This window comes from Gigantopelta aegis, chromosome 7 (genome assembly GCF_016097555.1).
Source record: "Gigantopelta aegis isolate Gae_Host chromosome 7, Gae_host_genome, whole genome shotgun sequence".
Taxonomy (NCBI): domain Eukaryota; kingdom Metazoa; phylum Mollusca; class Gastropoda; order Neomphalida; family Peltospiridae; genus Gigantopelta; species Gigantopelta aegis.
In genome coordinates this window covers 27,207,513-27,223,653 of record NC_054705.1, presented here as the reverse complement: position 1 = coordinate 27,223,653, position 16,141 = coordinate 27,207,513, and the positions used below count along the sequence as shown (strand labels likewise).

General features: G+C 38.9%; 1 protein-coding gene across 1 annotated transcript; it reads right to left on the bottom strand.

Annotated features, from left to right (window-relative positions):
• Nucleotides 1-3,987: 3,987 nt before the first annotated feature.
• Nucleotides 3,988-15,725, bottom strand: LOC121377628 (neuromedin-U receptor 2-like). The gene is made up of 2 exons (XM_041505696.1): nt 15,632-15,725; nt 3,988-9,402 (listed from the first exon to the last, which is right to left on the bottom strand). Exon 2 carries the CDS (start codon nt 9,349-9,351, stop codon nt 8,053-8,055), a length of 1,299 nt encoding a protein of 432 aa, XP_041361630.1. The 5' UTR covers nt 9,352-9,402; nt 15,632-15,725; the 3' UTR covers nt 3,988-8,052.
• Nucleotides 15,726-16,141: the final 416 nt, after the last annotated feature.

The window sequence follows — 16,141 nt, the reverse complement described above, 5'->3', positions numbered from 1 at the left end:
TAACCTAGTAAGTGCAAATGTAAACAAATAAAAAATGGAAAATTTGTTTTAATATATATTATGTAAAGTATGCCCCTAACATTCAGTAATCATGACTTTGTATAGGCAATTTCAGAATTATGGAGCTTAATCCAAGGATTAATTATTTTGTTACATTTTCTAAAAATTGTTAAAATGTGCCTTACTAAGTTTTTCCAAACCACAGCAGAATGGTGTACATATCATAGACATTGGGCTAACAGACGTTGGGCTCAGGTAATATTTTCAGATGAGTCTAGATTCACACTAGACTTCCATGGTCGACAACAGCGTGTCTGGCGACGTCCCAATGAACACTACGACAACGTCAACGTTCGACCTCAAGACGAATTTGGAGAAGGGTCCGTTATGGTGTGGGGTGGCATCACCATGACTGCCAGAACCCAGCTGCATATTGTTAACAAGAGGGTCACTGGGCAGTACTATCGCGACAACATCCTTGCACCGATCGTTGTGTCCTTCGCATGTCAGGCTGGACGCCATTTTGTTTTCCGTGACGACAACGCCGGATGCCATTTTGTTTTTGCAGGACGACAACGCCGGATGCCATTTTGTTTTCCATGACAACGCCGGACGCCATTTTGTTTTCCAGGACGACAACGCCGGACGCCATTTTGTTTTCTAGGACAACAACGCCGGACGCCATTTTGTTTTCCAGGATAACAACGCCGGTGCTCACCGGAGTCTACTGGTCGTATCTGCAGCAACAGAACATAACCACACTACCGTTGTCAGCCCAAAGCCCAGACCTTTCACTCATTGAGCACACGTGGGACATCATCGGACAACGTCTCCGAGAACGTCAACGTCAGCCAACCAACTTGGCTGAATGAGGCGCCGCTCTCCAAGAGGTATAGGACAGGGTCCCGTAAAATCTTACTGACCGTTTAATAAGGAGCATGCCACGTTGGATTCGTGCGTGCTTTGCAAATATTGAAAACGTCAAATTGACAAGCACCACCGCTGTCGCCTATCTGCGTCTCCTCTGGACATACATCACTATCCTGGCTATAATCTTTAATACCAATCCCTTGTCAAACGAGTGATTGTGTTTTACCATTAATTATTATTGCAATAAAAATTAATACATCTGTTATATTGTGTTATATTTGAATATATCCCGTACTTATTCTGAACATTACACACACACACACACACACACACACACACGTACGTGTATCTTCTCTTCTTTCATAAAAGCCAAGTCTTGACACATAGAGAATGGCAGGACCAAAAATAGAACAAGTAAGCCAATTTTAAAATTCTTCTACTCTACTTCCAGAAGTGCCATAACGGAAAATTCCTTATATCTAAAGTTCATTAGATGGTTTACTAAAGTTGTAAAATTCCCCCGTTTTACCTAGGGAGGGATGCAGTTTAAGGGAGAATAGTGAGATGTACTTAGAACTGTATTTAATTTACAAGATCATTTCCAACGAAATTTGGTTATTCTGACCCCACCCCTTAGAAAAATGGATGTCGTGCACTCCATGAATTTGCTAGAATGGGTCAACAATTTACTCGGGTGGAAACTAGGCGTCGGAAGATAATGCATTGTTCCCCAATCCCGCCCCTGGTTTAAAAGGTGAATGAATATAAATATACTGACTCATCCATGTATTGGCATCTGTCGACGCATATGCTAAATATGCAATTAAGGTTCAAGCACGCTGTTCTGAACATAGACCTCCGTTAAGTGGGCTGTGCCTAGGTATCCTTTATTTTGTTTTGAAGGAATCAAAACCGATGCCACTGGGCCAACTCCCAATAAATGTAAAATAACCCATGGTTGGTTCCTGCATCTAGAACCACATTTCAAGCTATAATTTCATTATATACTACTCAAAAGAATTTAAGGGTCAAAAATATATAACCAAATAAGTTTCAGAGTGTATTAGATTGATGATGTAAACTACACCAAAAATTTAATTTATTGTTCCATATTTACAAAAAACCACAAATAAACGTCACTGTATACAAGAAAGTCACATGGCATGCTGTCAAAGTTGAAGGTTGTCAAACATGGATTTTACACATTAGAACATTCGTTTAATAGTGTGTGAATCCACCCCTGGCGCGAATACACTCGACACATCGTTGCCTCATGCTGTTGATCAGACGTCTGAAGAACTCTTGGGGAATGGCCTGCCACTCTGCCATAAGAAGTTGACCCAGATCATGAAGGTTGGCCGGAGGGGCATGGTTATCCCGAACTCTCCTGCCTAATTCGTCCCAGGCGTTCTCTATTGGGGCCAAGTCAGGCGAATATGCTGGCCAATCCATCAAGGCGATACCTTGTTGTCTGAGAAAGTCCGTTACCACCCTGGCGCGGTGGGGTCTGGCATTGTCATCCTGCAGAACTGCCCCGCCGCCAATCTGCTGAAGGCATGGGAGAACCAACGGCCGGATAATCTCATTCAGATAGCAGATTCCATTCAGATTGTCATCCACCACATAGAGGGGGGTCCTGTGGTGGATAGAGATGCCGCCCCACACCATGACGCTGCCACCACCGAAGCGGTGACGTTGTCTAACGTTAACGTCAGCGAAGCGCTCCCCAGGACGTCTGTAGACACGAACCCGACCGTCGTTGAACTGGAGACTAAACCTGGACTCATCAGTGAACATCACTCGACCCCACTGAACACGTTGCCACCGCAGATGAAGTGTGCACCAGTGACATCTGGCCGTTCTGTGACGTGGTAGGAGTAGTGGTCGAACAGCCTGGCGACGGCAGCGTAGATTATTGGTTCTCAGACGATTGCGTATGGTTCGATCAGACACTCGAGTTCCAGTCGCAGTCCGCAGATTGTCACGTAATCGGCGTGCAGTGGTTGTGCGTTGACGTAGAGCCATATTGGTGATGCAGCGGTCCTCTCTATTTGTAGTGCTTCGGGATCTTCCCGAACGTGGACGATTTCGAACAGAATTCGTTGCTTGGTACCGTTGCCACAGTCGGCCAACGACACTCTGACTGACACCAAGTCTCAGAGCAACATTTCTTTGCGTATTGCCATCCTGAAGCCAAGCAATAGCCCTTCCTCGATCTTCGATAGTCAGTTGACGTCGTACCATTGTCGAATTTGGAGTGTGCACCGTACACGAACGCAAGCTCCAATTATACGGAAATTCAGCATTGGGAACATGGAATACACATGCAAAGCGTTGAAATGAAGCGCTTTGTGAAAAAGCAAGTTATGGGCACTTAGCAGAACTTTCGCTTTCGCCCTAATTTACGTGCAAATGTAAGCATGTTTTCGCCATTAGAACTAGTCGACAGTGTCAATGACAGTGGATTTTAATTCATTTATGGGTTGCTTAGACCCACTTTCGTCAAAATGGAACAATACCATGCGTGACATTATGGTCTAGCTAATATAATTGACATTCAGAAAATAATGTCGAAAATATCGTATGACCCTTAAATTCTTTTGAGTAGTATATACCTCGATAGTTATGCTTTCCAAATAAATACGCAAATACGTATATATTCACCTTTTATTTGTAAATAAGCATATTTTTATTTGTAAGTAAATATATATATATATATTGATTTTTAGGTTATGCAGTGTTGAAAAGGGGCCAGCTTCGGTTATGCAGTGTTGAAATGGGGCCAACTCCCATAATTATGGTGAAAAAACCTCAACCAGGGTTGGTCTCTGCATATAGACCACATTTCAATCTATAATTTGATTATACCTCGATAGTTATATTTTCCAAGTAAATACGCGAATACGTATATATATTCACCTTTTATTTCTAAATGAGCATATTTTTATTTGTAAATATGTTTTGTTAGCTTACAAATTGGATGATGTAACAGCAAGCCAAAGCAAAAAAACAAACCCCAACCCCCCCCCCCCCCCAAAAAAAAAAAAAAAAACCCACAAACAACAACCCCAAAACAAACAACAACAACAAAAAAACAAAAAACAACCGACACACACATAAAAGCACAAATAAATACCCACAAAACATGGAGCAATTTTATACCAAACATGAATTACACGTACAATAGTAGGTCAGGTCAGGTCAGGTCAGATCATACGGTTTAACATGTATATTCAGAGCAAGCTGTTGTAGCTCACGCCTGTCATGGGCGCAGGTGTGGGACAAGCCGGCTCCTCCGTCCAGGACAGGAAAATGGTTTAGGGTGGGAGGAGGTACGAAAGGAAATCGTGAAAACGTTTTATATGTTTGACATCCAATGGCCGATAATTAATAAATCAATGTGTTCTAGTGGTGTCGCTAAACAAAACACAATTGTTCTGTGTTTGCCACCATTGTTAAATGTTTCCAATTATTACAAAATTTTAACGAGTAGAATTACATATTAACTATACAGCGTTTCTTGTTTACATACAATATTACTGTCTGTATATTCACTGCTCCTGGTCATCATAATGTTTGCTAGTAGCTTAAAGTGGATTTGGATATAATTTCGTATAATTTAATATAGAGCCAAAATGTAGTTATCTAGTAATTTTAGTCATTAGAATAGTCTTTGTCAACGGTAAACACCTTAATAAACTCAGGATAGTCCCTTACGTGCTCATACTCGATATGATCCCCTTCAAGCGTTACCTCATGAGATGAGGCACTCGATATATATCCGTGGAAATCCGGTCTCGTTCAAACCAATTTGAATCCAATTCAAAGGACTTCGCTCTCAAAACAAAGCTCAATTCCCGAGAAGACCCACTCAACAGCAGGCCTAATGCTAGGCAAGACTATCAATCGTCACGACGAAGTTTTAAAATGTATACGTGTGTTTACACACGCCGTAACGTACTTTACGATTACAAATTCGCCAAAACCATATTCAATTATCTTATCTCTGTAGAAGATTGATGCCAAAAGACGTTTTGACATATGTGAGGGTATGCAGCCATGTATCACTGTCAGGTTTTTGTAAATAGTTTGGACTCGTGGAGGCGCTAATTAATTTAACTGTCATTCAAAAAGGCTAATTTTGAATGGAATTTATTTATGAACATTTTATGCAAACAGTCCCCTCGTTCAACAGAAATATATCATAGCGTCACATGTTTACGATCTTGAATGATTTTTGTGTGGGGTTTTTTCTAATACCTTTTCATTTTTAAATTACGAATGATGTTAACTCGTGAAAATACATTTCTGATGACTCAATGCTTTCTGTTTGATATATAATCTTTAATCCAATTTCGTGCATTTCCTGTTATGCCACAGTTTTCAAATTTATTTGATTAATCCTCTGTGCCATACTCTATCAAATGCCTTTGACATATCACAGAACACAGCACAGAAGTGTTCTTTTTTGTCCAAAGATTCATACATTTGGGAGTACAATTCTAATAATTGATGAACAGCACTGTAATTAGGGCGATATGTGCACTGATATTTATATAGAAGGTCATTGGATATAAAATAATTATATAAATGTTTGAATACAATTCTTTCAAATATTTTTCCAATGCAACTTAGTAATGATATCGGTTAGTAGAATGTTTCCGCTTTTTCGAAATCACTGAATGTAACCGATAAATGTGTTTATTTAAAATATATTATAAATATTGCCAATATGCATTTTTGCTTTCTGAACACAATTCTATCAGTTTACTTTGTTCCTATGATTTTTATATTTTCTTTCATCGATGGGGGCCCATTTGGGCTATTTCTCGCTCCAGCCAGTGCACCACCACTGGTACATCGAAGGCCGTGGTATGTGTTATCCTGTCTGTGGGATGGTGCATATAAAAGATCCCTTGCTGCTAATCGAAAAGAGTAGCCCATAAAGTGGCGACAGTGGGTTTTCTCCCTCAATATCTGTGTGCGTCATTAAATAAAACATTTCCTTCCTTTTCGACCGCAATGCCTTTTTTCGTAATCCATCTCTGATTCGTAGTTCTTTTCTCAGTTTACTGTTAAACCATGGTTTGTCATTCGGTCGAATAGTAACTGTCTAATTAGGTATACAGTTGTCAATAGGCTGTTTAATTATAGATTCAAAATGTTCGCAAGTGATATCAAAGTTTTCTGCGGAATTTATTAGTTCTTGCCATGGTTCTTTCAGCATTCAATTATTGAGTTTTACAAAATCACCTTTATCGTACAACCGAAGTTTCATTTCGAATGTTTTGTTATTGCATAAAATATTATTTAATATAACGTACGTAGCTTTATGGTCGCTAATACTCTCTTTAAATTCAATCACCCCACTTTCTTTGGTTTCACACGTTTTTGAAATAAGAATAGGATCTATTAATGCAGCACTATAGGCCGTAACTCGTGTTGGGGTGTTTATTACATTTGACAGATTTTTACGCATGATGGGTTCGTGCAGAGCGTGTTGTTTTGTATACTACAGAGACAAGTAACGATTTGTGTTTCAAGATGATTTCTAACCAGATAATTTCATCCAATGGCGATTCTAAATCATACCGTCTTTTGTGAGCTAACTGCGAGTCCACATAGACTGCTACTTCACCACCGTGATTTGTCCTATCTCGTCTGTAAAGGGCGTCATAATTTTCAATCACTGTTTCATCATTAGGTACAATGTCATCTAGACGAGTTTCGGTAAAACAAAGGATGTGATAATCGTCAAATATCTCTGAAAGTTCGGGGATAATTAGTTTGTTACGTATGCTACGAATATTTAAGTGTAAAATAGATAAGTTTTCAAATTTTTTAATTTCATTTGGATTAGGACCCGGATTTTTTTCAACATCGTTACTAAGCAAAATCAACAAGAAGAAGATAACAGTATTTCCTTTTGGTGTCAACATATAAAAGGTATACAGGCTAGTAATTAAAAATGAAGCAAATAATATTGAAAACATTAGGTACTTGTACTCTCCAAATTCACTGCAAAAGTTAAAGATTAATCGACCGCGATACCTCGTCTTAGTTTTTAAACTGAAAAGCCCAATGGATGCTCTGTACATCTGAATATTATTATCCAATTCAATTATCTAGACAGCGTGACGTCACGCATTTGACACACGAATATCAGATGCTTTTGGATGCTATGCGTATGGGGTGGAGGTGGCGGATATGCCCATTGCGTATGCCATTTTTTGTTTGTTCGTTCGTCTGTGTTTTGTTTGCTTGTTGGTTTTATTTGCATGCGTTCTATATATGGATGACTCCACATCAACAAACTCGGGACGTACTCTTTTATAGGCAGGTAAAGTATGTACGTCTATTACAGCAATCTAAATTTCAACTCTGTTAATTAACCATGCACAGCAATCAATATTGCCGTAGAATTTTCACGGAACTTTCAATGTTCTGTGTGACATTCCTTACTTAATTATTTACTTTATAATACTAACAAATTAAAACTCCTGTATTGTAACACATTAACAATAACCGCAAGACTGCCGTGGACTATTTATCCACTGCATATATTTCGCCCTTGCCATTTCCGTAATTGCCAGGGTTAAATTTACAATATATTATCAGTATGAGATAATTCAACGTTTTCCTGGTAGTTCTGGTGTTTATGGCAGCTTCAGATACATTAGGTTTATGCGAAACAGAAAAAGATAATCTATCCACTAAAATTCTAAGCCAATAAATTGAAATTTTGCCCCACTCGAAAAAAAGAAAAAAAAGAAAAGAAAAAAAGAAAGGAAGAAAGAAAAAAAAGGAAAGAAGAGAAAAGAAAAAAAGCCCCACCGAACATCCAGGTGCCAGTGAGTAAGGGACGGTCCATAAATATCGATGTGCTTCACAATACGAACAATGTTCGGAAGGGGGGGGGGGGGGGGGGTAAAAGCCATGTTCGGATTGCTTTTCAGGTAAAACATCGGTCCATCGAAGGCGAAGGTCAATGTTTCTTAGGGACGGTCCATAAATATCGATGTGCTTCACAATCTGTTAATAAAAGTCATCTTGTAGTACACATTATATCAATGTTTTTATGTTAGGATTAGGGGAGGGGGGGGGGGTCAAACCCAATCCTAACATTGTTAGGATTATGAAAACCATTGACATTTATGGACCGTCCCTAATATCCTTATCACTTCATTGCTTTACACCAGAGACAAACCAGTTATTGTACTTCCTTTTACATATGAGAACTTTGAAAATAGACTGGCATTCCTGTCTGAATCGTGGACTGCAGAAACCGTAGATGAAGGCATTGGCAACGCTGTTAATGAAGTAGGATCGTACGAATATATTGTACGTTACAAGTACACTAGTGGTAGGCTGACTAACAAACTGTTTGTTAAAAGCACGGATAGACTTGAGCAGCACGTGCGGCAGGAAACTCAACATGAACACAAGAGAAATGAGGAACAGCATAAAAGTAGTCTTAAGCATTCGCGTGTCCCTTTGGGTCTTTTGAAACTTTTTGAACGAAGATGACTTCCGGATTACGCCTTTCCTCGGAGGATCCAAAGATGCTATGGAATATTCCGACTGTTGCTCGTCAGCATAGGAATGTGCTTCCGGTTCCCGGTCAAGCTTGATCATTTTATCACTTCCGGTCAGAGACCTGCTACGGGAAGGCTTTTCGCTTTCCGTAATTTTTTGTCGGAATTTGCTTTGACTTACGACTTTCTTGGCTATAAAAATGTACAAAATTGTCATTAAGCTAAATGACGAAATGAAGAAAAGAAACAATATACCATTGTAGACTATTGGATATTTTGTGTTTTTGATTACATCGCTTGTTGAGCATTCAGACCCATATACTCCAGGAATACCCGTCTTTACTGTCATAGTTCCGTATATTACAACAGTTGGCCACGTGAAAAGTATCGCTATTCCACAAGATCCTACAATCATTTTGATAGTTCCACGTCGAGATATCTGCACTTTCAATGGACGACAGATTCTGCAGTAGCGATCGATTGACACAGCTACGAGAGTGATCCCTGAGGCCACGGAGGCAAACGTGGTGGCCACCCTCATCACGCGACACAGAACGTCCGAGTAAAATGTGAAGGAAAACCTCAGGTCGACCATTTCTCCAGGCAAACCCAAACAGCAGCTCAGTAAATCCAAAATGGCTAAAGCTATGACGTAATTGCGCGTGGAGCTAGATTTGAATTTCGCAATATGCACATACAAAACCAAACCGTTACCCAGAATTCCTATGATCATCAGGGCCCCAAGGAATACCAATACCGGAAGCAGAAGCAAAGCTACGTCATCACTCTGTTTGTTTAAGTATGAGAACTTGTCGATGATTGGAAGGAAATTAACAGTAGTGTTGCTATCGCCAGTCACAATCGACGTATTCTTGAAAATCTCATCCTCAATCTGCACGGGCTTGGTTTCCGTTTTGTTGATAACGAGGCTAGATTTACTCTCCATAGCTTATTCACTCTACCAACAAGCTTCGGTTGTACAAATTGAATCAATGATCTGAAATAATAAACACATTAATGACATAGTATCGATGTTCAAATATTGATACAATTTAAACAGTTACCAGTCTGCGACTCAAAAACTGTTTCCAACAAAACAAGTCCCAATCGCGAAATGTTAAGATTATGGAATATTCACCTTAAATATCATATTAATACCTTTATGGGGTCAGACTCTAGATCAGTACGATATTTTACTTGACTGTATAGTAAAATGCTGAAAAATTTGTGGATTTCAGAATTCCGTTTAGCACGTGAACAAACAGTTTGTGTAGCCTACCCTTCAGATATTGACAGGTCGGAATGTAAGAATTATAGCTTAAACTTAAAGGCATAAGCGTACGAGAGAGGGGCTGCGGGGGGGGGGGGGGGGGGGAGGGCAACTTCCCTCTGGTTCTGGTGAAAATCTTTAAATTCGGGCAAAAACGATAGATATTCGGACAAAATAAGCTAACGTTTTTACCATCATTCTAACAACAGTATTAGTTGTAATCCATGTAAAAGGCGTAGTGATTTATATGCAACCCTATATAACTGTTTGGCAGTAATGCTAATATAAATAAATGTTGTTATCCAGATTCGGGCATTATTGTTTAATTCGTGCAAAAATCAGCCCCCCCCACCCCCCACCCTCGCTTAACATGGAATTGGCTGTGTAATTAATAATTTTAGCGACTTTTCTCCCTTCCCGATCGGTACTCCGAGACTCAATATCAGCGACCGTGGAAAGTACTATACAATAATATCATACTTAACAATTCATTATTTCACTTATAATATATATATTATATATATATATATATATATATATATATATATATATATATATTCTTTATTCCTCTTGTAGAGAGTTCGAACAATACAGATTACCATACATACATAATACATAAAAGATAATGCACAATGGATAATACATAATAAATCATACGTAATATCATCTCGAGTTCATAATTTCAAACAAAGTTAGTTAGGTTTGCTCAACGACACCACTAGACCACATTGATTTATTAATCATCAGTTATTTCATGTCAAACGTCTGGTCATTGTGAAACATAGAGAAAACTCGCGGCATTTTTCATTAGCAGGAAGAGATCGATCTTTTATATGCACTTTATCAAAGATCGGATAGTACTTAGTATACCATGACCTTTTATATACCAGTCGGCGGGCACCTGTTGGGACCCCCCCCCCCCCCCCCCCCCCCCCCCCCAAAGAAAAGAAAAGAAAAAAAAACAACAACAAGAGAGTAGATTCACAGAGGGTATTCGGTTCATCTCTCTCTCTCTCTCTCTCTCTCTCTCTCTCTCTCTCTCTCTCTCTCTCTCTCTCTCTCTCTGTGTGTGTGTGTATGTGTGTGTGTGTGTACCCTTGTAAATAGACTAAAACGCGACTTCATAACTTAAAAATATGAAAAATGCATTTTGTGGTATTACAAACGCCAGAAACACTTCGATTGTATGGAAATGGATAATTTAAACAATAAAATATAAGTAATGTTTGATTTCAGTGATCATAAACGGCTCTTAGTGTTTACAAACTAGGGTCTGTCCCTTTAACAAATATTATTTTTCGTTACTTTCAAGCAAACTAATGCATTTAGCGTACACTAATGTTTTGGCAGTCACGGATGGTTCAACTTTTATTAAGGGAATCTCCAAATTTCAAGGATGGGTGCAATGTTTTGAGAGCACTTTCAATATTAAAATTACAGTAACAAGCACTGCAAAATTCGGGGAGGAGGTGCACCCTCTTCCTCTGGGTCAGCGTCTGTTTTAGTTTACTCATGTTGAACATTTATTTGTTAATATACGTGGATAACCACGTGCATGTTCTTACCTTAATACGATGGCTGTATATTGTTTAAGTTTTACTTCGGTTACAAACTTAAAGTTACATTCTCTGGTTACCATATTATAACAGCATTTACAAATGTGAAATACAAGCTCAAATACACTTTTAAAAAAGTCGTGTGTGTTTGCTATGAACGGATATCGTCAAACGTATACGCTTGATTCGTCGCCTGTGCCGCCATAGCTCGGCTACGCACAAACGACAGCCTGTTGTCAGTTTCAGTTAACACGTGCGTTTGCCGATTTCAAATTGTAGGGTTCGTCTAAAAAAATTAAAAGCGAAATTTTGCGCTGTACGAAGAACGTTCGGTTGAGGATACGGTACTAGAGTCTTTAGTTAAAACCGGTTTCATCTTGACAACGTATTATCGACAGTCGTACCTTTCTATTTCAGAATTGATATTTTATAAAGTGTTAGTAGAACTTTCAAAGTTTAGTTTGTATACTAGTAACACATTAATCATGTATATATTTTTAAAATAAAATATACTAAAGTAGACAATGAACGTTTTCACTTCTTAATTTTACGTGTTAAAATCGACAAATTCAAATAAATATTATTTCGTTTGGAAAGGGTAAAGTTGGGGGTGGGGGTGGGATGTGTGTGTGTGTGTGTGTGTGTTGTTTAACGACATCAAAGATAAAGCATATTGATTTAATAATCATCCGACCCCATACAACCGGAAATAAAATGTGTTGTGCGTCGTTAAATAAAACATATCCTATCCTTCCTTCCATCTGCTGTTGGATGTCTAACATTTGGTCATTTTGACATATAATCTCAGAGAGGAATCGGGTGCATGTGCAGGGGGAGGGTATTGGAGGTCGAAACCCTTACTTGCCCAAGCTTAAAAAAATTGAAATGTATTTTTGGGGGGAGCATGGCCCCATATAAACTTCGCTTAACACAGTCTATAAACCCCAGCCCCGCTGAAATCCCTGCATACGCGCCTTGGAAACCCGCTAAAAAATCTTTTTAGCAAGGGATTGTTTATATGTACCATCCCACAGACAGGATATCACATACTATGGTCTTTTTGTATACCCGCCGATGGGGATCGATCCTAGACTGACCGCGCATTTCCAAAAAAACACCTTTTTAGGTCTAAGTAATGAATAAAAATAACATATAGTCTTGAACATTTTACGTAAATCGAACATAGTTCCTTCTTCCTCTACCCCTAGAGCGTTACGTAATTAGTAACACCCCCTTACATGTAACGCGTATGCCAACAGCTGGCCACTGTCAAAATTTCAAGGCAAATTCCCCACTCACCGACCCCTGGAAAGGCGTTGTACCATACCTCTATGGATATAAATATGTTTTGGAGATACGAGACGACCCCTCAGTCAAGACAGTTAAATTTGTTCAAAAATTGCGAAATCTCAAGTGATCTCTTGTTGGGGAATTCTATACTTGTGATAAGCCAATGAAAACCGAGTTCGGTACGAGCCCGTCAAAAGTGTTCCACTTTCAAAATCATGGCTTCGTTTTTGACCTGGATAAGCCACCGTAGTGAAACCAATGCGGAGTGCGGCGTCATAATATTATATGCACCAAACGTAATTGGATTTTCTGTTCTACATGCTTAAATAATAAAAATATTCCAGGGAATGTAGTTTTAACTGTTTTTCTCCGACCAGGAAGTAGATACCGTGAAAAACGAAAGTCTATCGTATGGAAAGTAGTTGGGCCAGGAGATACTGTTTTTAAGTCGAACATTCAACATATGCTTACATGTGGAAGGTGCAATATCATAATTAAAGTGGCACATTTCGCTATATTTAACATTTACACGCATCATTCTCGCATAAATAACTCGTCGAATAGCGAAATTGTAACAAGCCGCGTTAAGTACAAGAATCCACAAATATACCAAGCTGAGTGTCAGCAGCTAGATTGAACCGCCAGAGACAGATGAGTTGCACAAATACAGGAAACGTGTCGACAACATCTGTTTGTTATAATATTACGGAGTGTTCGTTTCAAATGAGTATGCACTATTCCGTCGGTTGTACTCTAAAGATTCTCTAATAACAAATAATTTATATTAATTAAATTATGTGGTTGTAATGTTATGGGCATATAGGTTAGGAGCCTAACGTTCGCGTTTCAAAGCACACGTCAAAGGGACATTCCTGAGTTTGCTGCATTGTAAGAAGTTTCCGACTAATAAAATATTTCTACGATTAAACTTACATATTAAATATATTAACTTGTTTAGAACATCAGTGTCTGTATATTCAACGTGTTTCTGGTCGTCTTAATATTTGTAAGAAGCCCAAACTGGAGTTTGTCTTCCAATAATTTCGTACGTACGAAAAAACCATATTTTAGGAAATAAAATGAAATTTGACCTAGTACAAATATTAGAACGATCAGAAACACGTTTAATATACAGCCACTAATATGTCATAAAGAAAAATATATTTGATATGTAATTACAATCGTTAAAAAGTCTCTGTTAGTCGATAACATCTTTAAAATGGCAGCAAACTCAGGAATGTCCCTTTAATAATCAGTTTGATGGGAAGCCATAATTATACAACGTTGAGATAGTACTTTTAATCAGTATCGGCTTCTCTCACTTGTCACTGTTTTCCCCGTCCCAACCAGTACCCCACGACTGGTATATCAAAGTCGGTTATACGAGCTATCCTGTGTGAGAAAGTGAATATAGAAGTTGCCTTGGGAAACTGTAGCGAGTTTTCTTTGAACACTACGTTACAGAATTATCAACTGTTTGAAATCAAGGAGTCAATGATTAATAAATCAATGTGCTCTAGTGATGTAGTTAAACAAAACAAACTTTAACTATATTGTATCCTGCACTGACTCATCCTTAGCCGCTAATAAAGCTTGCCTACCCCAAGGCACTATATAATAAGTGTGAATAACAAACTCATATTTTGTAATGTTTTAAAATGCCACTACTAATAATACATAGTCCAGGTAACTAGTTGAACGTGCTCATATACCATTAGGGTTTCGAACACGCCCATCCTGAGTCCGGCCTTCGATAACATCGGGGGTCCGACTCGGAACAGGAAATTTCTAGATACTAAGGGCAATTTTGAAATTGTGAAATTTAATTCTAGAAAAATAAAAAAGGTTGGAAGTTAATAAATTTTGACTGCGCCCGTATAAATAATAAAATATAATTAACCTAATTTTTAATAGAATACAAAATCGGCGCTATTTTTGATGGGGTGGTCTAAATATTTATTTTTTAATTTTATTTTTATTCATTCTACTCAATTAAATTTAGACTCCTAGGAGGTTAGGAGAAAAGGTTGGTCCAAGTCCCACAGGAATATTGATTAATTACAGTTAATGTGTGTGTGTGTATGTCTCTGTGTGTGTGTCTGTGTCTCTCTCTCTCTGTGTGTATGTCTCTCTCTCTCTCTCTCTCTCTCTCTCTCTCTGTGTGTGTGTGTGTGTGTATGTCTCTCTCTCCGTGTGTGTGATGTGTGTGTGTGTGGGTCTGTGTGTGTGATGTGTGTGTGTGTGTGTGTGTGTGTGTGTGATGTGTGTGTGTGTGTGTGTGCATTCAATAACAATTCGCTATTTTTGTGTCTGTGTGTATGTCTCTCTGTGTGTGTCTGTGTGTGTGTGTCTCTCTCTCTCCCTCTCTGTGTGTGTGTGATGTGTGTGTGTGTGTGTGTGTGTGTGCTGGGGCGGATCTAGAGGGGGGTCCAAGGTGTCCGGACCCCCCCTCAAATTTGAGAAGTGCCCCTTTTATTTAGGATTTTTAGGTTTTTTACAAATTTATTTATTCTGTCAATGTATAGAACACTAGAATACGTCTGCCAGCGTCCCTGTTGTAGCACTATTATATTATGGTCCATGTGAACCGTGTGTAATTTTTCAATAGTGCCTTTTCATAATGTTATGGTGCCCTTTTTGTCTTGGACCCCCCCCCCCCCATCAGAAAAGCTGGATCCGCCCCAGGTGTGTGTGTGTGTGTGTGTGTGTGTGCATTCAATAACAATTCGCTATTTTTGTATCTAAAATGTGTTCCGAAGGCACGCTTTAAAAAGTAAATTGTATAGACATATATATGTATTATGTATAGACATACAGCAAATATAGGCGACAATACTAACTGAACTAAAAATAATTTTTACAGGCTTTTACGCAAGCGAGGATTCGGAGGGGGGTCCAACATAACACTCTTCTCACCACCCCGCTCAAGCGAATTTTCTTCTGTTTCTTAACATATATTTTCCGGGGGAGCATCACTCGACCTCACAGAAACGTCACTCGCCCGTCTAGACCCCCCCCCCCCCCCCCCACACACACACCCTACCCTGCATAAATTCCTGCACACGAGCCTGTTTTAGTATATTTAATAAACTATATATATAAATACAGACCGTTTTTCAGCAACAAATAATGTTAGTGTTCGTCTGAAGATAGATTTAAACTTTCCACCATTCCATCTTCTTCAAAAGAGAACATAGACCGATATGAAACTTACCCACTGAAGACAATGACGATCCGTATACTTGTCACTGTTCGGCGTTACTTCCGGAATTACTCCGGTGTGTAAAGAGAAACGTTGAATCACTTTCGTTATCTGTATCTCGGTGATTTCCGGAAAACACGAGACAATACATATGCATCTAAATACAGATACGTCACGTCACTCGGATGTTGACACTTACTCCGTGTTGCTAGTTTTGACCTTTTACATAACGACTCAAATGTATACATAAATAAAAGTGTAATATAACACCACTGGCCATAGCCCGGATTTTATACTGGGAGGTGGGGACCAACATTGGCTAAATATAATATATTAATATATATATCCAGGGAAAATGTAGACAAAACGGTCCGCTAAGTTTATATTCAAAGATCGAACCCCCAATATATATGAGTAG